Source organism: Hemicordylus capensis, chromosome 1 (genome assembly GCF_027244095.1).
Source record: "Hemicordylus capensis ecotype Gifberg chromosome 1, rHemCap1.1.pri, whole genome shotgun sequence".
Classification (NCBI taxonomy): domain Eukaryota; kingdom Metazoa; phylum Chordata; class Lepidosauria; order Squamata; family Cordylidae; genus Hemicordylus; species Hemicordylus capensis.
This window is the reverse complement of record NC_069657.1, coordinates 447,085,730-447,107,652: the sequence shown is the minus strand read 5'-3', so window position 1 is coordinate 447,107,652 and position 21,923 is coordinate 447,085,730. Positions and strand designations below refer to the sequence as shown.

Below are 21,923 nucleotides of genomic sequence, written 5' to 3'. Positions count from 1 at the left end.
ATCGCCTTCCAAACACGTTGCGAGATCCTGTCTCCCTCCCTTCCTTCAGCCAAACTGATAACCTAATTTGACTTTTATCTCAGACATGCCATGGGGGCGGGGGTTAGAGGAGAGGGCGAATTGGGTGCTAACTCGTGCGAAACCTCCTGTCTAGAATGCAAAGATGAGGTGTGCATCTCTACCCTTGAACCCTCCGTCCCCTCAACCACCCACCCCAGATTTCTGGAGAGCTAGCAATTAAAACACACACAACAATATTAGACACACACACGTGAAAGTTTTTTTTTTAAATTATTTTTTCTGCATCGTATTTGACTTTGGGGCTGCGTCATAGTGCCCTACAAGTTTTTTGTTTGTTTTGCTCCCTCTACGCCCAACTCTAGGCCTTGGGGGTCAGTGTAGTGGGAGGAGGGTCTGGGGGTCTGACTGAGAGGGAGTTGGGTTAAAACAATTTTTTTCTTGCTTTAAAAAAAATAAATGCGAGTTTTGACCGCTAGGAGGCAGAGTGAGATCAAGAAACCTCCGCGAACTTGAACCTTGCTCAAGTTCTGTTCACATCTTTTAATTTTCTACATTTTTTTGTTTGGCAAAGGAAAGAGAGGTGGGGGTGGGGGGTATGTGGATCCCCCCACCCCGATAATTCCACCCCCCTCTTTGTTCTTAATTTTTGTGTTCTTTTGATTAGCTAGAGGAAGAGGCAAAGCATCTAAGGCTTTAAAAATCACACCTTTCCCAAGGCCCCCCCCCAATTAAAGGGTTTTTTCTTGTTATGGTTCTCCCCTCCCAGTAGCCCTCCGCTGAGAAGAGGCAGCGAAAAAGATGTTGTAGTTGATCATGGAGGACTAACACCGTGGCCCTGGATTTTGCCCCTTTTCAGACAAATTAAAAACAAAAGGGGAAACCCCACCTTAAAACACTTACGTGCAAAGCAAGCATTAAAGTGCTGCCTTGCCCTGACAGGGACAACCCGCCCCCCTCCCAGATATCCGTTGAACTCTCCTCACCTGTGTATTTGTACTATAGAACATTTAATTTTTTTTAAAAAATCCCTTTGCCTCCATGCGCCTTAGGTTGCTGCCGAAGGAGAGCTCTGCAACTCTGCAAAGATCCGGGGATGTTAATTTCTTCCCTGCGACTTTCTCCTTTCTTGGGATTGACTTGCAACGCATCTGCTTTTGTTTGGATGGTTGGTGAAGATTATTTCTCTCCTCCCTTTCCCTCAACCGATCGTTGATTTTGAAAATAAATAGTTGAAAAATAAATAAATTCGAGCAGATGTAGATCCAAAAGAAAGTGGCTGGCCCCAGCAAAAAGGCGAGGAAACACCTTGGCTTGCTTTGCACGTGTTTGCAGAGGAGGGTTCCCTGCCTTCCCCATTATGTTCTCAGCCCTTTCCCTAGTTTGCTTCCAGATCTCCATTCACAAAAACACTGCACACTTCTTTCCCTTTATTTTCTCACGGTAGCTCTCTCTCTCTGTTTTAAATCCACCTCACATTTCCTCCTTCCCTCTCGACTTGGCTTGGCTTTCACGTGTTCCTTCAAACCGTTAAACTAATCCCAGGAAAAACCTTGGAGGCAAACTTGCAACTGGACTGCTGAAGGATTTTCCTTTAAAAATAAAATAGAATAGAAAAAAAATGTTTTTTGTTTTGTTTAGCTGCCCTTCATTGTTTGTCTTCGAAGCTTGATAGCTTATTCCTTGCAAATCCACATTTCAAACATGCAACACTACATTTTCTAATCTGGGGAGTGCATTTCCCTTTTCTTCTTTTCTTCTCCTCTCCCATTTGCCTTTTATCCTACTCTTTAGAAAGAGGCAACATCTGTTATACAAAAAAATACAGGTTTTGTTTTGAATTTAAAAACAACCCCCACCTCCTTTTAGGTTGACCTTATAAAGAGCAAGCACCTGTATAGATAAAAATAGCTATTTTTCTAAAAGACTCATTGGGATCAGATCATGTGAACAGAGAGATCAAATGCATACAATATGTTACGCAAGGTGGCCACTGAGTTAGAAAACATAGCATGCAAATAAGCAGCAAAAATTTGAATTCGATCTTTATATTCTGCACCTCGTTTCAAACAACAGCAATAAAAAACGTTGGCCCTGCTTCTCTACTTTAAGAAATCAAATGTCTTATAACGAGCTTGGTGCCAATTCTCTTTCATATGTTGCCCTATCATTTTTCTTAATTAGCAATCATTTACGTTGAGAGTGCTGAAAAATGGGGAGGTTATAGGTTTTATATCTGTACATTTGAATATCTTGTTATTTTCAAGAACTTTGCCTCCTATAAAATTAATTGATTGAAGTGCAGAGGTGTAATCAACAACATATTTCAGTTGCCACTTCATTTGCTGGTTTTAATAAGAATCCAGCCGGTTTTAGAGAGACTTCAAGAAATACCTCCCTCTCTGTTTTTCTTCTCTCTATTGTTTAGCATGACTTTTAACTGCCTGGAAAAGGGTTCTGTCTTGCCTCGCTAAACTGTATTACTGATTTCAGAAAATACATCGGGCCTAAGGTCTTGCAGTTTGAATAATTACTTGGAGATGTTCCCATAACAGAGAGATATTCAATGGCTCTGTCATTTTGCTCCTGGGAGTGTGCTCCAAAGTTTGCATGGAAAAAATATTTCCAGTTTAAAATACCTTTAGAGGGAGAACTTGCTGGGACAAATTGTCCTTGTGTTGTGTTCTACTTTGTCAGAGAGCAAGCTGATATTCTCTCTCCCCAAAAGAAAAATCTGCAGAGATTGCAACCCCCCCTTTTTTTTTGTACAAGAAAACTAGGATATGAGATACTGTAAATGTACTGTCTTTAGTTAAGTGAGCTTAGGTTAAGTCCCCATGTGCGGTGGACTTTTCAATATGAATAAAAATATCACCTCCATATTTTTGTAATTGACCTTACCTTAAATTAGGAGTCATTCCAGAGGCAAGAAATTATGGAATGTATCTCTGTGTTCTATTTGGAGCCAAGGAACGAGGTACAGACCTCTTTCAATATTATTTTATTCTGCACATTTGGGAATTACTCTACAACCAGGCTCCCCCCACCAAATAAATTTAACCTGAGTGTGTGTGTGTGTGTGATATACATATATGCATATATATGACTTTATCAAAATCTGTTCCAGTATGGTGCAGTCAAATTAAAATCTATTTTTTGATTCTCTGTGGCTTTAAGTTCATTAAACATGAAATTGGCCGCATGGTAAAGAAGGTCAGGCTGATTAACTATTGAGGTGGTGTGTTCTGCCACACTTTTCATGACTGACAACGTTTGATATTTTGCAAGAATGCCATTTCACGTTTGTTGGTGGTTGTGAGAACTGGGTGGTAGCTGTAGGAAATTAGACTCAGGGGCTGGTTTTCTCTCTCTCTGAAAGGTTGGATTCGTGAATTCTACATGGTCCTTTCTGCCAAGATAATTTGACAGAAAGTAACTCCCCACCCCCCATAAGCTTACTAGTATGGATGTGATAGTATATGCAGAAACAGGCTTTTAATGGAGCTTTCTGGACCTCGTTTAGGAAATTAATCAACTCTGACAACATTAGGAAAGGTACTTCAAATTTAAATAAAAGACTTGCTACTCTGGTTACGAAAGCTGGAATTTGGTTGACTCTGGACTGATTTTACTCGATGAAGGGCCACCAGTGCTAACATGTTGTGAACGATTGGGTCATTCCTTTCTAGGGGGGGACCCCCCAGATTAATTGGCTTATTTTCTTATGTCTTTTTATTTCCCAAAATAAACAAGGCATTGAAATGAAGGTGTCTGTGTTCCCCCCCCTTGGATGACACTGTTGAAAATCAGAGCAGGATTTCCCCCTTTAACTATATAATGTCTAGACCTATTGAATTACTACCAGGTAATCTTGCTTTTCAATTTGTGTGGCTGTTTTAGAGGACCACAGCTGTTCTGATATTGCAGGTTCTGCACGCGGTTACATGTATATGACACAGAACATGCAGGCATGGCTGCTTACGCTACAGAGCTCTTTTTGGTTGCTGTGTGCCAGCTGAGAGGCATGCACAAGTGACCTTTGTAATCTTGTGATGATTATATCTTTGTATGCACACACACTTGCTTTCACCACTAAAGCCATGTACGGTACTAGGCATGGAAAACCGACACACACATATGGATATGCAGACTGGTCCACGTGAACCCCAAGGAGCAGCTTTTGTAGCTTTATTTCTGGAAAGTGGTAACAACAATTAACCCCATCCCACCCCGCCACCCCCATTTGTATGTTTCTTGGATAGTTTCGTTGTTTCATCGATAGTTCAATTAAATAATCAGATTTGCCTGAGCCCTCAAACAGAGAGCATGAGCGAGAGAGTTTAACATGCCAATGGTCATAGTGATTCATATTATAGCTGCTCTTCCTCCAGACAGAACTGCTAGGCACTGCCGATAAATTCATTTTCCTGTCGAAGTGACAACATGCTATGAAGGGGAAGCTCTCTTGCTGCCTTGCGGTTGGCGTTGGGCTGGCTTAATCTTGTTTGTGTCTTTAAAAAAAAGGAAGAGGGAACTTTAAAATGGGGTATTTTGGCTTGCCTGTGAAGTCACTCCCTTATTTTAAGGAGCGTCCTTGATATTGATGAAGTGTCTCTTTCCCCAAATCTGTTAAAAGTAATGTATACTCCTTGTTCTAGCACCCCACAGGATCATGCTAGGTTAAATGATCCTTCCCTCCAACACTTGTGATTATTAGAAAGTTTAGCCTTCTATGTACTAGGGCATGCCTCCCCCAACACCCCCAGTTCCTACTTCCTCCTCTTCTTGGAGAGTACTTCTAACTATTGTCCATTTTTGTTCCTCTGATCACAGCCGAACCTATCGAAGCCATTCTCACCGATGACGAACCAGATCATGGTCCGTTGGGAGCGCCAGAAGGGGACCACGACCTCCTTACATGTGGCCAGTGTCAGATGAACTTCCCTTTGGGGGATATCCTTATTTTTATCGAGCACAAACGGAAGCAATGCAATGGCACTCTTTGCCTAGAGAAGGCTGTGGATAAGCCCCCTTCGCCCTCGCCAAGCGAGCTGAGAAAAGCATCCAATCCTGTGGAGGTTGGCATCCAGGTCACGCCCGAAGATGATGATTGTTTGTCAACGTCATCTAGAGGAATTTGCCCTAAACAGGAACATATAGCAGGTAAATCGAAGCGATGGGGGGGTGGGGTGGATATTAAAAGCATAGAGCTTGCCCATTGGAACTTTGTTATTCGTAGGAGGCCTTTTTGTCCGAAATTTTGTTCTGTCCGTTCACAAGTTCAACATGTTATGTTAAGTATGGATAACCTGGTATGGATAATCTCCAATATCAGCATGTTTATATTAAGTATGCACATGCATACAATTTTCTTGTGGCTGTCTGTAGATTCAAGAGACAAAGTACCATACTACTGTGAACATTTCTAGCGCCATCTTCTCGGCTGGCTGCATTATTTTCATGTTCCATATGTTTTGTTTGGAATCTTCTTGATGGAAGTGTGGTCGCCCAAGAAGGGGAACGTGTAACGGGAATAGGTTTCCCATAACCCATCTTGTGACTGCCTTTTCAGTTGTGTTCTTCTCCACCCCCCATATTTACTAGTGGAAGAATGCCCAATCAGCAGATTTCACACTTTTTCACACATTACTGACAGGTTTCAACTTGGCTGCCCTGGTGTTACACTTACGTTTCCTGCAACCAGCATGTAAACTATGATGGGCAGATCATCTCTATGAAGAGAGCACATGCTGGGGAGATCAGTTAGGCTGCTGTCCTGTGTCCTTATGTATTCACTATCAGGACATGTGTCTCCCCATTAGACTTTGTGAACCTGAGGTGTAACACCAGTGCAACTGTGGCAAAAACAATTCCTTTGCAGAGTGCGCAATTGACTGTAAGTCCACTGTTGCTGCTGCCTCTGGCCAAACCTTCTTGTGGTTGCTTGGATCCAGAAATCCATAGCTTGCAGCTCCCACCCAGCCTGGGAGCATAGGCCCATCGAACTAGGCCATAAACATAAGATCCTCGGGCCTTCTGCTGGGATTTTCTCCCAGACCCAGGCTTCATTAGTGTAGCTTATCAAAGCAGAAATGAAGCCCACTACAGAAGAACCTTCCCAGCCCTTAGAAGAGTTTGGATAGCCCACAGCTTAGCCTGATCACAGTGGCCCATACAGACAGTTCATCCTAGGGCACCGACAGGAAAAAGGAAAGGTTGTGCCGTCAAGATGGTGTCAACTCCTGCCGACCACACCAAATGTCCCCTGAAATGCAATGCTCTTGGCACCAGAATGTTTACTCCTCTCTATCCTGCCTGAGAGAGTCAATTGCACAGTCGTCCTCCTCTTCCTTCTCCTCCTCTTCTTCATTATAATTTCTTGCAAACTCAGGGTGAGGGGAGGAAGGGTTAACATCCCCCTGCCTCCGATCCATATTGGCTGTCACTGCGTGGGTTGTAATTAAAGGCATCCCCCTTGGCGAAGTGACACAGCCGACCTTGACTTTAAGATGCCATTTTCTACTGCCCAGGCCAGAGTAGAGAGGGCAGTTGCTGAAGCGCACAAGCTTGCTTATTTGAAAAGTTTAAGGGCATGTTGAAAATTTCAAAAGGTTGGTTTGACAGGGGAGGAGGGCTGCCTTCTGCAATCTTGCCTCCTCAGCCAAATGATAAATGTTCCCCCCGTGCTGTCTCTTGTCTCTGATGTGGTTTTGACAGATGTATCTTGATTTTCTGCTGTGGCTTTTACACTGCCACATGTCACCCATACAAATGTCCGAGGCGGACTCGCTTTTTGGGCAGCGACACAAATCTAAACGTGTAATTAAGCCAGGGTGGGGAGGGGGGGTTCAGGGGGATAAAATAAAATAAAAAGTAATGGACGCCATTCCCTTCGGTTAATAATTTTTTTTAATTACTAGCAAGATGCTTCAGCGGACTCTGTGTGTGTGTGTGCTTAAAAAAAACACACTCACAACTGAAGCTAAAAGACGTTTGAAGTTAATGCGACACAGAGAGGTCCGTTAATTCCACAGAGCTAATAAGGCTGGGTTTGAGTTGTTAGAATACAGATGGCCAACGAGGCTGCTGATTTTTGGCCCTTGATGCTGCTTTAAAAATATGCAGCGTCAAAATTGACATAGATCTGATAAAGGATAAGGATGGCCAGAACAGTTAGCATAAAGTATCACTTGTACTATTGTTTTAATAGCCTCAGGGATGTTGTGATATTAGGAGAAGCACTGTGTGCATGTCACATGTTGTCTTGTATTTGCCCTGTCCCATATTTTTATATATATATATATATATATATATATATATATATATATATATATATATATAAAATAAGGGCGCAATTCACAGGCCATAAGAAACTTAAGACAGACTGCAACAAGAGCCGAGTTCTTGACATTTTGTAGTTCAGATTTTTGTCATTTTGCATTTGGAATCCTGGCGTCGTTTGCAGCTCTGTGGGGTGGATTGTTGCCTGTGCTGGTGGTGGTGTGAGTGGGGCCTTGAGAGAGAGCACGAGGTACAGTAATTAGATTCTGATGCTGGAAAGGTACTTTTCACTGAAAAATTGGACACGAAGCAAACTCTAAAAATGAATGCCAAGCTCAGAACACCCTAGAAGCCCACACTTTAATTTTCCAGTTTGCAATTCCAATACATTTTGAATTCAGTTGAGGTTTTTGTTTAGGCACCAAGTGGCTTGCGTGTGCATAGGTGTGTGATGCATTGTACATACACACCTATGGTTTTCTTCAGTAGTAGAACTTTCTTGACCTCTCATGTATCAGAATCTTGTAATTCTGTTGGCCCCAAACAAACATGCAACACAAGCAAAGAGATATCTTTTACCGATCCAGCTGGATAGGCACTCAATTTTTTTTAAAAAAATTAAAAATCAAAATGTAAAAGATGATGCAGATCCAAGTTAAGTGCTAACCGTGTGTCTTTTGCGTTTAATTTTTGCCTGAATGCAAGATCTGTGTAACTTGACAACTCCCGCCCACCATTTTGAAAACTGGATGGCTCTGTAAAAGGTGTTATCTCTGTCCTTCCGACTGGTCTCAAGTTAGAAGACACACTTAACTATTTTAATTCAGCTTATGTTTCTGTGAAGCCTTGGGCTTTTAACTCTGTAAATAGCATTAGGCTTTCCCTAAACTTCTGATTGCAATTTTCACCAATTTGTGCTCTCTGTGCCTTTGTATAGAATACAGTGGAGCCTCTCTTATCTGAACTTCAGTTATCCAACTTTCTGTATCCGTTTTCCAGATTCCATATTCTGCATGTTTTCTGGATGTCCCCTGCATAACCCCGTGTTAGAAATACTTTGTGCAAGCAACACTCCCATTTGGCTAAACTTCTGATTAACTGGGACTTTGCTTGATCCTGCCGACCACCTGGATAAATAAGGCAGTATTTTATATGTATTAATATAAGTGGCGAGCGCACCAGTTGAGCGGGCTACATTTGAAAGTATTGCAACTGCAGCAAGATGATGTTATTTCTAGTATGTCGGGTAAAGCCCCACTGCAATATAATGTATGGCAGTGACCGTTACGTCACGTGGTGTCCACGCTCTGAAGGGGAACGAGGTGTGATTAGTGAAGCCGGCGTTTGCCGGAAGGGTCTTCTGATCTTCTGTGTACTGTAGGCATGCTAAATCGCCAAATATGGAGCAACCCTTCTGTGATGTAACGCGGTATTTACATATTGAGCGTCTCTCTGTGTAAGAGACAAAACACAGTGTCTGTCAAGCAAGAATTAAGTGGAGGAAGCCAACAAAGACTCACTCCGTAGCTTAGAGGTATTAGAGAGGTTTCTTGGTTCAAGAAGCTACAGAACTGCAAAATAAAGAGATATGTTTTTGTTCTCTCTCGCTGAACTTCATCTCATTGCTAGCAAAAGCAGGCCTGTGAGTAAGTTGCTCACAGGAGTAAGGTGTGCACTTGGCATTTAAAGTTGGTGGGCTGGGGTTTGTGTTTTCGGACACCATAGGGCTTTCCCCAAGCAAAATGCTTTGTGCTCTTTTTACTCCATCCTCGCAGAAACTTGTGAGCAGTGATTCCAGTTCCCATTTCAGAGAGGGGAAGCTGGGACTGGCAGAACAGGGGTTTGCCTAAGAACCCCAAAATTGTTCATAGCAGAGAATGGGCTTGATCTTAGGCTTCCCACCTCAAAGTCCAGCATTAGCTTGGTACTGTAGTAATAATACTATAACAGGAATACTTGGCATTTGCGTAGTGGTTTCAAGTGTTGCACAGCACTTTGCATACTATTATAAGATACTTTCAGCCATCTTCTTTTGTTCTTCTAAAACAGCTCATGGATAATTTCTAGTACCGTATGATAAGCACAGTATGCGAGAGACTGAGGTTTGGTAGAAACCCAAAGGAATGAATTCTAGACACTCTTAGATGTGGAGAGAAATCCTGGTGCTTCTAACACAGGATCGCACCCCCCTCGATTGCCAATTCAGAATTATTGTCACCCCTTCAGTCATTACTCATTGATCCTGCCACCTATTAGGAATTCCTCTCCATTCATAAGCATACTTGAAAGAGTGAGGGTAATATCCATCTCCTTAACGCTCTTTAATTTTGATTTTTTTTGTTTATTGATTTGTATGTATGCCTTGACTTTAGTTGTTTGAAAGGAAAACCTAAAATGGGTAAATACAAGGAATAAAAAATGCAGTTGGTCCCACATGCCGGCTGAAAGCCCTTTTTTGGTCTCCCTCTTGCCTCCTGCCAGCCCCAGGATAGAATTGTAGAATTTTAGGTTGGAAGGAGCCTTGGAAATCTTCAGTCCTCTTGCTCAGTGCTGGAATCTGCTACGGCTTCTGTGAAAGATGGCTGTCCATCCTCTGTTTGAAAACCACTAGAGAAGGAGAGACTGTTCCACTGTCAAGCAGTTCTTCCAGTTAGGAAATTCCTCTGAATGTCTTGTCTAAGTCGGCTTCCTTGTAATTTCAACTCATTCAGGAGCAACAGAGAACATGTCTACTCCTTCTTCTGTGTGACAGCCCTTCAAATATTTGCAGACGGCAATCCTATGTCCCCTTAGTCGTCTCTTCTCCAGGGTCAACGTAATCACCTCCTTTGTCTGTTCCTCATAGGACTTGGTTGCCCTCTTCGGAAACCATTACAGGTTATCAGAGTAGCTGGCCGCTGATATAGATGGCCGTGGGAGGGAGGCAGTGGGTCCTATCAGACAGACGGCAGGGGTAAGGGTGCACCCCTACCTGGAATGCACAGTGCTGCATGCATATACAGCGTAGTGGTTAGAGTGTTGGGCTAGGACTGGGAAGACCTGGTTTCAAATCCCCATTCAACCATGAAACACACTGGGTGGCTCTGGGTCAGTCATGTATCTCTCAGCTCATAGATAACCTACCTCATAGGGTTGTTGTGAGGGTAAAAATAAGCATGTACACGTCTCTGAGCTCCTTGGAGGAACAGCGAGATATAAATGTTAAATGAATAAATAAAAATAAATGTGAGGCGGTATATGTGGTAAGGGCCTTTTAAACACCACCCCCGTCAGATGGCACGCCAGTCCGTATCTGGTGTTTGGCACCCTGCACCAAGGCGGGAAATGGCGAGGCAGAGGCCAGAGTTTAAATACAATAAGATGGTTAATGGTATTGCCATTAGGATTGCAACTTTTAATTGGAAGATAAATCAGCGAAAGCTTTAGCTGATTAATCTGTGGGCGCCAGTGTCAAAGAGACGCAAGTTTTGGGTGGGATAGAAATGTAATAAAATAAAATGTAATAAATAAATAAATAAATAACCTGTTAATTTCAGAGACCGTTCCCTTCTATCATTGGGAGTGGGAGCGAAAATATCGAAGATGGCCTTCCGTTCTAACAACAGGCAAGAGCTTTTGCTTGTTGGATTGCAGGATACCTCTAAAATCCTTCCATTTCTCTTTAAAAAGGCCTCTCTAGGGTGGGTTTTTAATATGCAGATTTATTCAAATATAATTGATCAGCGAATTAATCAACTCAATTCAAACAATTCATCGACTACTCCGCGCCCCCCCACCTCCCGCCCATGGGTTGACACTTCTTATTATTTATATGGAACCATCCTTGTGACAAAGACAGTTCTGTGTTCCAAGCAGCTTACTCTTTAAATGTTGGTAGGTGGAGAGGAGAGCTGGTCTTGTGGCAGCAAGCATGACTTGTCCCCATAGCTAAGCAGGGTCTGCCCTGGTTGCATATGAATGGAAGACTTGATGTGTGAGCACTGCAGGATATTCCCCTCAGGGGATGGAGCCGCTCTGGGAAGAGCAGAAGGTTCCAAGTTCCCTCCCTGGCAGCATCTCCAAGATAGAGCTGAGAGAGATTCCTGCCTGCAACCTTGGAGAAGCCGCTGCCAGTCTGGGAAGACAATACTGAGCTAAATAGACCAATGGTCTGACTCAGTATATGGCAGCTTCCTATGTTCCCATCACCGGAGGGTGGGGGGAAGAGGCGGGCGGGGGGAAGGTACGGATATAAGCAGCTGCAGACAACACATTCTTTGGTGTCATTTCGGTTGGGAGTTAGGGCCCGAGAAAGAATTTCAAGTCTCGGACTCTTGCTCGTGGCCTCTCCGTTGCAAAGGAAATCATTGCTACTTGCCCTTTATGTGGCAAAGTAATCTCTGCCCCCTTTTTTGTCCTCAGACGATCCTGGTTTTGTAAGTAGTAAAAATTCTCCTTTTGCAGATAGAAGACCGAGGCGGTGTCTTGCCCAAGGCTTCCCTTTGAGTCTGTGGTGCTAGAAGGATTGCAATGCAGGCCTCCTAAACGAACCTAATATCTAGCCGGATCATGCATCATTTTATAAACTTCTCTCGTATCCCTCCTTATTCATCTTATTTCCTAAACTAAACATGCAGGCTGTCTCATTCATTTCAATAGAGCTAGCAGGTGCTGGTGCACCCCCCCCCCTGCATTTTTAGTTTAGGGGAAAAGATGACTAAGGAGTGGGCGGGCATGGGGGAAGTTTATAAAATGATGTGTGGTGTGGAAAAAGTGGATTGGGAGGTGTGTGTGTCCTCCCCTCCCCACCATTACACTAGAACCTGTGGTCATCCAGTGAAATTACATAAAAACAGCCCTGCTGGATCAGGCTCAAGGCCCATATACAGTAGTCCAGCATCCTATTTCGCACAGTGGCCCACCAGATGCTGCTGGAAGCCCACAGGCAGGAGCTGAGGGTATGCCCTCTCTCCTGCTGTTACTCCCCTGCAACTGGGACTCAGAGGCACCCTGCCTTTGAGGCTGGAGGTGGCCTATAGCCCTCCGACTAGTAGCCGTTGATAGACCTCTCCTCCATGAAGTTATCCAAACCCCTATTAAAGCCATCCAGAGTGTTGGCTGTCACCACATCTCAACATAGGAACATAGGAAGCTGCCATATACTGAGTCAGACCATTGGTCTGTCTAGCTCAGTATTGTCTTCACAGACTGGCAGCGGCTTCTCCAAGGTTGCAGGCAGGAATCTCTCTCAGCCCTATCTTGGAGATGCTGCCAGGGAGGGAACTTGAAACCTTCTGCTCTTCCCAGAGCGACTTCATCCCCTGAGGGGAATATCTTGCAGTGCTCACAACATCAAGTCTCCCATTCATATGCAACAAGGGCAGACCCTGCTTAGCTAAGGGGAAAAGTCATGCTTGCTACCACAAGACCAGCTCTCCTCTCGTGGCAGAGAATTCCACAAGTGGATTATGCGTTGTGTGAAAAAGTAAGATTCAGTCAGGCAAAGGAAAGCCTTCATACAAAGCATAATCAGTTTATGGAGTTTGTTGCCTTGCAGCTTAGATCAGGGCTTAGATCAGGGCTTTTCAGACTTGCGTCCCCAGATGCTGTTGACTACGACTCCCATCATCCCCAGCCACAATGTGCCTGGTTGCTGTGGTCAACAACATCTGGGGATCCAAGTTTGAGAAATTAGACAAATTTATGGAGAACAGGCCTGTCGGTGGCTATTAGCCTTGATGGCTAATATTATTATCTCAGAGAATCCCTGAGAATAGTGGGGTTCCTACATACCTGATTGGTAGCACCATTCTACCTTAGGCCAGAACACTATTCATCAAGGCTTGATGTTTCCCTGATGGCTTCATGGATGTGCTGCTTTCAGAAGAGGTACAAAACCACATGCCTCTGTGGTCGCCAGGAGTCGACACTGACTCAATGGCACAACAACAATACTGCTGAACACTCATGACTGTGGTACAGTAATGAGGGATGGATGTTTTCTTCTTGCTCTGGTTGAGGCATTAGGCTGGCTTTTGTGAGAATAAAAATTATTATTGGTTATTACTAATTATTATCAGTAATTACTAATTATTAGTAGTAGTCCAGGGCCACTAGAGTGGGCGGTATAAAAATGTGATCAGTCAATAAATAAGAAGGATGCTAGGCTAGATGGACTTTTGTTTTGACTTGGCAAATCTCCTCTTGCGTCCTAATGCATCTCCAAGACCTCTGGGTGCCTATTATTAATAATAATGATATTTAGATACCACTTTTGGACCAAAAAGTCCACAAAGCAGTTCACATAGTAGAAAAATGGAGAGAAAAAGGGCTCCCTGTCCCAAAGGGGCTCACAGACTTAAAAAAAAGAAAAAGACACAGCAGAGGTACCAGCAAGAGCTGCTAGAAAATCAGCTGTGCTGTGGAGGAAACTCTCCCCCTGTGAAACATCTTCTTCGTTCAGAGAGAAAAAAAAATCTTGATCGTGAACAGAAAATGTGATCTAGGTGCTATAAGGCTGCCCTCCCCAATCATTAAGAAGTTTAATATGCTTCTTTTTTGTTTTCTGTCATCTCATTTCTCCACCACCCCTGCCCTTCTGGGCAGTTTAAGTGAATCCAAGACCATTTTGTCATAGCACTGAGCGAATATTTCAGAATAGCTGGAGTGAGGATCATTCATGCCCAGTCATTCACACGCCGGGAATTCCTCATGAAATTAACTGTCTCTCTGAGGGTGAGGGTATTTGGGCAGGCTCAGTGGGTACCTGAGAAAGGGGGCCACATCTCTTGCAATAGTCTGCTTTACTATCATGGGAAAGAAAAGACTATGACATTCAGAAGTGTGGGTGGAGAGGGGAGGGGGGAATCCAGTGTTTTAGATAGCTGTCAGGGAAGAGCTGATGCTTTGTGATAAGTGTTTAGCAAAGAAACAGCATTCTCTAGCAATGTAAGAACAGGTCCAGTTAAGAATGCTGCATTATTGCCTTTATTGCCCTGTTTCATATTAAACATGCATATCCATTGAGTCATTTTCTAGTCAATAAGCTTATGTTTTGCAGTAAAAAGACTATCTTCCAAGGATAAATAATGCTCAGAGTTCACTGCCTTGAAACAGAAGAAACAGGCTCCTGAGTCACTTGGATGTACCCTGAGACGATGCTTCTGTAACTCTTTGATGTGTCTCTTGTTCTAGACAGAGGAAAACTAGAACTGTCATCGGTGTGATATTTTTACAGCTGCCGTTCCACAAATGATAAATTCTCTCCCTCTCCCCTAATATTTGCGTTCATTAACATCCAAGCATATGGACCGACTTGTCCACAGGCTCTGGGGTGACACAGAATGTTTTGTGATGTTGCTCTGTTGCAGCAGCAAAAACCTAACTGGAAATTAATAGAGTCTGTTTGGTGTGTGTGTGTGTCTGTGTCCAGGAAGGCATCTTTTATCAGTGATTGTCAGAGACTGACCATCAGATATCAACTGTTGGATGATATGGAGGGAAGGGTCCGGCAGGCAGTTTGAGGTTTTGCTACCTTGAAAGATAGGATCATCCTTTGACTACTGAATACTGACTTAAGTTCCTGTAATATTGATGGTTGGTTCTTTTCTAGACTGGAGCAGAGCTAGGTAGGTAGATGAATGATGAAATACATGGGAAAGTAGATAGATATATGGGTAATACACCTCTATTAGATGTTAAGAGTTTGTTTATGTAAATTTGTATGGCATATAGTGGTGAGGGAAGGGGATACTAAATCCTGCTATTCTTCAGTTGTATTTCATTGAAATGCAATACGTGTGCATATATATATATATATAAAACACATGCATGCATCTTGTATAAGCCATTTAAGAGACAGTGTTATTTAAATCACTATATGTATTTCTTATAAAATCCTTCTACATTCAAATCCAGCCATGCCCTTTTCTGTGTCTTTTTATGTTAGGAAACTAACTCAGCTTGATGTGAACCTTCTGCAATTAAAATGGATAGAATATGCCCCCCCCCTTCCCTGTCTGTATCTTCAATAAATGGACTAGGTGGAGTACCTGACAAATTGCTCTTGTAATTTTGTGGCACGTAAATAGTAGGCTTTTTAATTTTACAACTCTGTGGGATTGCAAATCCTAGCCTGTAGAATTCAGAAGTTGCAGTGTGGATGGAAAACAGCCTTAATGACCCTAAATCTTCACTGTTCTTTTTTAATTTGGAGTGTCTCGGGAGCTCCTCTCGGGTTGGATACGACTGCTACAAACTGGAAAATGTGGGAAGGATTATCCAAAGGCTGATCCACGTGAGCTCTGTTTGTAAATAAGACACACGAAAGGTTGTGAACTGGCAGGCTGGCTTTTTTGTCAAAGCACAATGTCAGAGCAACTCTGTCCAAGACAAATTGTAAATAGAACCGTCACAACGATTGCGCGACTGAGCTACAGAAGTGCCTTTCTTTTCTATTGCTGGACTGTTGTCAGAAGACTTTGGAAAGCTTAATTAAACCCAGAGGCCTGCTTGGCTGCGAAATTTACTCCTGACAAGCAAAGAGAAACAGCATTGCATTGCGGCGGGAATCCCGTTTTCCTGATCTTGGGCACATGGGGAGGGGAAGGCAGGTCCATGTGTGGGGTGATTGGCGTGTGCATGTTTTCTCATGTTTCTTTTCTCCAGTCGCGGTTTGGAAGAAAGGCCCATGTGACTCGCATGCTCATCTTTTGTACAAGGGGGTGGGTCAGTTTGTGCTAGTTTTTCTATTCCGCCTTCACTGTTCCAAACAGCTAATGTAAAAAGTGCATTTACTGGAAACGCAGATCGTGCAAATACATAGGTGCTTTCTCCCGCCCCCCTTGCCCAAGAAAAGAACTAGCGTGCCGGAAAGTTTCTTTTTGATCAGGCATGAACATATGAATGCAGCTTCCATATGGGCTGGAGTCCCTTGAATTAACCCAATTTCTCTCCTTCTGCTAACTAACTTTTAGCATGGGGGATTACAAATTATGTTTTGGGTCCTTTCTCCTTTTGAATGTATGGCATTTAATTGAGGCACATCCCACGAGCCAAAATAGACCTGGATGCAGGGGGAAAATTTTTTTTTTGGTTGATTGAATAGCAGGAACGAGCATTAACGTAGTGCGAGGTGGAAAATAATTTAATAAATGCCAAACCTTGTATGGCTGGAGCTACTTAGACAATAAAAAGACTGATTTATGGAGGCTCAGCAGGGACATTGGGGGAAGGGAAGTGGGGGGGATAGAATGCCAAGGAATAAACAAAATATTTTGGATCAAAACAAAGAGGAAGGAAATAGTTCTTTTGTAGAGGTTTTCCCTAATATTGTGAAACACACTGAAAATATTTCAGCTCTGTGCAATACCAAGAAACCAAATTCTCTGTGTGTGTGTGTGTGTGTGTGTGTGTTTCAAACAAAAACGAGAACCAAAGTGACATGATGATTTCAGACAGTGTATGTGAAATATGCATGCATTTGTCACTTAGAATATATGGAGTCTTTTGGACAAAATTCTCTTTCAGACCTTTTTTCAGTTTTATGTTCTGTTTTGTACAGTAAAACAAACTCACTTCCCCAAAAACTGAGATCAGGGTGAGTTAAAAGCCTGGCATCTTGTTATTAAAATATATATAACAAAAGGTCTATTTTTTAGTACCTCTTTTTAGCATCATTGCTGTAAGAAAAAGTGTTTTGATTGTTGGGCACATGTTTGTATGAAGAATCTGCCTTAGGGCCACTTCAGATGTTGCACAGCAACAAACCTGGATTTGCTACCCAAATAAAATACACACTCAACTGTAAGCTATGGCCAATCGCATTTCCCTGTTCAGGATACCTATATGATGAATGCATGTTCAAATATCAGTTTATTGTGCTAACAGTTAAAATTTTAGGTGTACAGTCAAATTCCTAGGGTTCCAGCTTAAAAATAAAATGTGTGAAGAGGCCCTGCAAGAATCCTGTTTTTGTACATCAGTTTTGAGGGTGCTTGTAGGAATTGGTAAACAGTGTCCAGATTTATAGTTGATTGCCTAGAAAATAAGCATTTGTACTTCGTATAATCTGCCTGTCAAGTTGTTTTACTCTTTGCTACTGTATTACTTTGGACAATCAGGAAGATTTGAAATATCTTGCCTAAATAATACCAGTGAACATGACAAGAGAACTTAAATATGTTTCCTTTTCTGCTTTGCAGAATTCTTTACTTTGCAGATTCTTTTTGTAAATCTTTCTCTGTTTTCCGCAAGAGCCTCTTCAAATGAATGCCTATAAACCTTCTGAACTTTCTAGTGCAGTCAGTGACTCCATCCAAGATTGTTAAGTTAGCCTTGTGCTTAGGTGTTTGCCAGATTGGAGTCTGAGACAATTGGCATTTCACAAGACTGCACAGTCTCTGATTACAGATTAATTACACGGTAATTGCAGATTAAATACACTGGCTGACATCCTGACTTACAAAGTGTGTGTGCAGCAAAAAAAGCATGTGTGCATTTGCTATGTTCCTGAATGGAGCATTGTGCGTTGCACAAGGGTGGGAAAAATCTCCTGTCTCTCAGAAGCACTCTGCAACCTCTGAAATGATGTCCTGGAGGGTCCCTTCTCTAGCCTGACCATCCATGATTCTTTATTCTCAAACGCAGCAAATGTGTGCATGCTTCCTTTGCTGTGTGTGTACTCAGGATTTTGGCCATTGAAGTAATTGCTGTGTTTCAACTATCTGGAAGCTTTTCACACATGGCTTTTGAAGCCCTTTAATTTGCATCTCCTCCAGAATAGAGGGGTGTGTGTGTGTTCACATATCAGCTAGATTTACCCCGAAGTCCCTGCGAGTTATTGGGGAGGAGGTCACACACAATTCAGGCTTTTCACTGCACATTATAGTATAGCCCGATTTATATCAGGGGTAAAAAAATCCACTATTTATGGTGGTTTTTAGGGACAACTTTGAGTTTGCAGTAAAGCCTCCCTGTAAACTCACAGTAAAACCTGCTGGGCGTAAAGGTCCCTGGAGTGTATGTCTTCTGTAGTTCCGTGAAAGCAGAAAAGTTAGTACTGGGCAGAGCATTTAGCATCCGGAAACTCTAAAGTTTCATGGTTAGTTTATTTTTTAACAACAAGTTTCTTGCCCTTAAGACTGTGAAGATAGTTGGGGAACTCTTTATGCAATTCCTGGTGAAATATTAGAAACAGAGGCTTAGGTGGTAGGTGCAGACTGAATAAACTTTCCAGTAGACCAGGCATTAGTGTGCATTAGATTTCCTTGGGTCCATAAAATAAATGCATGCATGCAAGTTTGTGTTATTTGCACAAGTTGCTGTAAACCGCCTAGAGACGTAAGTAGTGGGGCGGTATAAACATTTGTTAAATAAATACATAGTTATACAGGTTGCAGCATTCGGGTTTTCTGGGCACAAAATTTGGGTTATCTTAGCATTTCTAATTGATTTTTTTTTTTTAAGCCTGAGAATATACCCAGATCTCATCATAACTATTGTTCATTGATTATAAGTATGTATACCTAAACATGTGTTGTAAAAGTTGAGGGGTAAGGAGGTAAACAAGTTTGTATGGAAATATAAACCTAGAGTTTGGTATTCTTGGGAACACACCCTAAGAAGGCTGACAGCTTACGTTTCTGTGCCTTTAATATTTGTGTGGCTGTGTAGATTGAGCCTTAGCTATGCAAGTGTCTGAGACAGAGAACACTTCTACTCTCCTGTCCCAGGGCCTGTCTTCTTGAGCTCTTTCTCATGAGAAGGGCTACCAGGCGCGTGGGGAGGAAGGCCGTTAAAACTTCCCTGCCTCGCAGACGATCTGTTGGGTCCATGCTGGGTGGGCGGATTGTTGTTGATATTGTGGACTTTCCCTGGCAGCGCGGAAGGCTGCCCCTGAAAATATGTGGTGCATTTTGGGGGTCCCCTGGTACTGACCAGGAGGCTGCTCCTGTTTTGGTGCCGTGTTGTGATGGCACATGATCTTTTAGCCTGGGTTAAGAGTGTGCTCACGCCCTTAACTTCGGTTACCAGGTGGGCCTCTTTGGCGGGTTTGGTGCCTTAGCTCGGTCTTGGCTGTGCGTGAGAACAGCCTCCATGTCTCTGTGGCAAGAAGAAGTTAGGCGCCATTCCTTTCTCAGAGAGAGTGTGGTAGGGGCAATTTCCTATTTTTCCCACCCGTGTTCGAGACCAGTATTCTTGCTAACAGGGATTCCCAGATGTTGTTGACTGCAACTCCCATAATGCCCAAGCAAAAGCCATTGCAGTTGGGGATTCTGGGAGTTGTAGTCAACAACATCTGGGAATCCCTGTTAGAAGGAACACTGTTCAAGACCAGAGGATTCCCAACCTTGGGTCCCCAGATGTTGTTGGACTGCAGCTCCCATCATCCCCAGTCACAATGGCGGAAAGCCATGATGGGAGTTGTAATCCAAAACCATCTGGGGACCCAAAGCTGGAAACAACGAAACAGGCCTGTGTATTAGCATGTCCAAAGACTCAAATTCCTTTGCTTCAAAAACAAGGGTGGCTGTCCTGTGCTGTTGCTATAGTTCTAAAAAAATAACCACAAGAACTTGTAAAATACGCTGGCCAGCATTCACACCAATGAAGTGCTGGTGAAGTGTTACTGTGGACATGCTACAAGTGAGAGGCAATTTTCGTCAATCTCTCCTTCCGTCTCAAGCTGATTGGGACTCCTGAAAATATGTCCCTGAGGGGCAGTCCTCAGGGATATATTTTTGGGAGTCAAAATCAGCTTCAGAATGATCAATGAAAATCACCTTTCCCCTGTAGTGTGGGCACAGTGTTAGTGACACTTGTGCTTTGTTAGTCTGGAGAAGAGAGGAGAGCTGGTCTTGTGGTAGCAAGCATGACTTAGCTAAGCAGGGTCTGCCCTGGTTGCTTATGAATGGGAGACTAGAAATGTGAGTACTATAAGTTATTCCCCTTAGGGGATGGAGCCACTCTGGGAAGAGCAGAAGGTTCCAAGTTCCCTCCCTGGCAGCACCTCCAAGATAGGGCTGAGAGAGACTCCTGCCTGCAACCTTGGAGAAGCTGCTGCCAGTCTGTGAAGACAATACTGAGCTAGATGGACCAATGGTCTGACTCAGTATATGGCAGCTTCCTATGCTCCTATGATACTGGCCACTTTGTGTATGTGCGTATACTGTAATTTAAACTTGAATGTATTCCAGATTCCTTACATTCTTGCTGTAAATCTCCCCTCCCCAAAATATATACTGCTGGCGGTTGGTCTGTGTGGGGGCATATATGTTCAGCTGCTCTCCACCATGAAGTAGTTGAAAGATACCGACACTGAGGCTGTTCTCACAAGCAGCCAAGGCCAGGCTAGGGCAGCCAAGCCCGGGCTTGGATGCCCATGAGAACCAGCAGGAGCAGAGTGGCTCTTGGCAGTGCCTCAAAGGTGGCAAGCCTGCCCGGAGAGCCCGCCTCTTAAACGAGGTTAAGGGAGTAAGTACTCCCTTAACCCCGCTTACCGGGTTGTGTGCTGATGGGCACTGGACCCGGTAAACCCTGCTTGCTGGGTCGTGTGAAGCACTTGCCCATCACTGGGGGAGATCCCCACAATGCACTGGGCACTTGCCCAGTGCATTGTGGGATGTCCGGGGGCCAGAACGACAAGTTCCGGCCCCGGTTCCCTCTGCCCTGTTCTGTGCTTCACGGAGCAGTGCTGCTCATGTGGGAACCCGGAGCGCGCTCCCACCGCCACTGCTTCGATCGTCTGCAAGGAAGGTAAGCTCTTTGGAGCCTTCTCCGCCCACCTTCTCTCGGTCATCGTGAGAATCGCTCCCCTCTCTTTGGGGCTGGGGGCTGAAGGGAGCTCATACAGATGACCAAAGTACCTTGGTGTGAGGAATCCCAACCCAGGTAGCAGTGTTCCCTCTAACGGGAATTTCCAGATGTTGTTCGCTACAACTCCCAGCATCCTCAGATGCAATGCCCTTTGGCTGTGGATTATGGGAGTTGTAGACAACAACATCTGGGGATCCCTGTTAGAGGGTGCCCTGCCAGGTAGCTTGGTTATTCGAGATCACCCTGCCAAGTGATAAGGAAACTTTTGCTACACACCAGGTGCAATTGTGTGGTGAAATGTGTGTTAGTTGTATGTCTTAAATCAAGCCAGAGACTCGTGTTTCTGTAGCCAGCGCCGATCTCTGGAAATAGCCCCCTTTTTCTGTATGCCGTCCCTATTTCGATAGTCGTTTTATGTGTTGAGAGCATCTCTCTGCCGTTTCCTAGCCGTGTTAGTATGCAAACGTGTTCTTGACGAGGTGTGCCGGGGTTTGCTAGGCAGCCTTTTGCTCTGCTCCTTGTGCATTTTAAAAACTTATTTCAGGGAGGTGTGTTTTGCTGCTCTTGGTGGGGCGAGTGGCCCACTGCCAGCCCCCTCAGCACATTCCTCATTCTGCAGTGGTGTTGAGTTGGGTTGGCGAGGGCAAGGTTTGAGGTGTGCGCGCCTGTGTGTTTGTCGGTGTGTGGCGGGAAGGTTAGTCCCGATCCCTGCGGGGAATTTGTGTTCTTCATTTGCCTTTACAATTGTAGCGCGGTTACTGCACCTTGGAGTGGCTTTCGGGTATGAGCTCAGATGGGCGCATGTAAATATCCTGTCAGATGCAACCCAA

The 21,923-nt window shown here is 43.7% G+C and overlaps 1 protein-coding gene across 7 annotated transcripts in view; it reads left to right on the top strand.

Moving 5' to 3' along the window:
* Nucleotides 1-21,923, top strand: part of BCL11A (BCL11 transcription factor A) — a 213,068-nt gene that overhangs the window by 2,558 nt on the left and 188,587 nt on the right. For 2 of the 7 annotated variants that reach the window (XM_053246843.1, XM_053246824.1), the window contains exons 1-2: nucleotides 715-1,186; nucleotides 4,852-5,181. In XM_053246843.1, the coding sequence (XP_053102818.1) occupies nucleotides 1,060-1,186; nucleotides 4,852-5,181 (457 nt within the window). In that variant the 5' untranslated portion in view covers nucleotides 715-1,059. Of the gene's footprint in view, nucleotides 1-712; nucleotides 1,187-4,851; nucleotides 5,182-21,923 lie in introns of those variants that run through there. The other 5 variants (XM_053246809.1, XM_053246815.1, XR_008306339.1 and 2 more) reach the window with 4 other exon arrangements.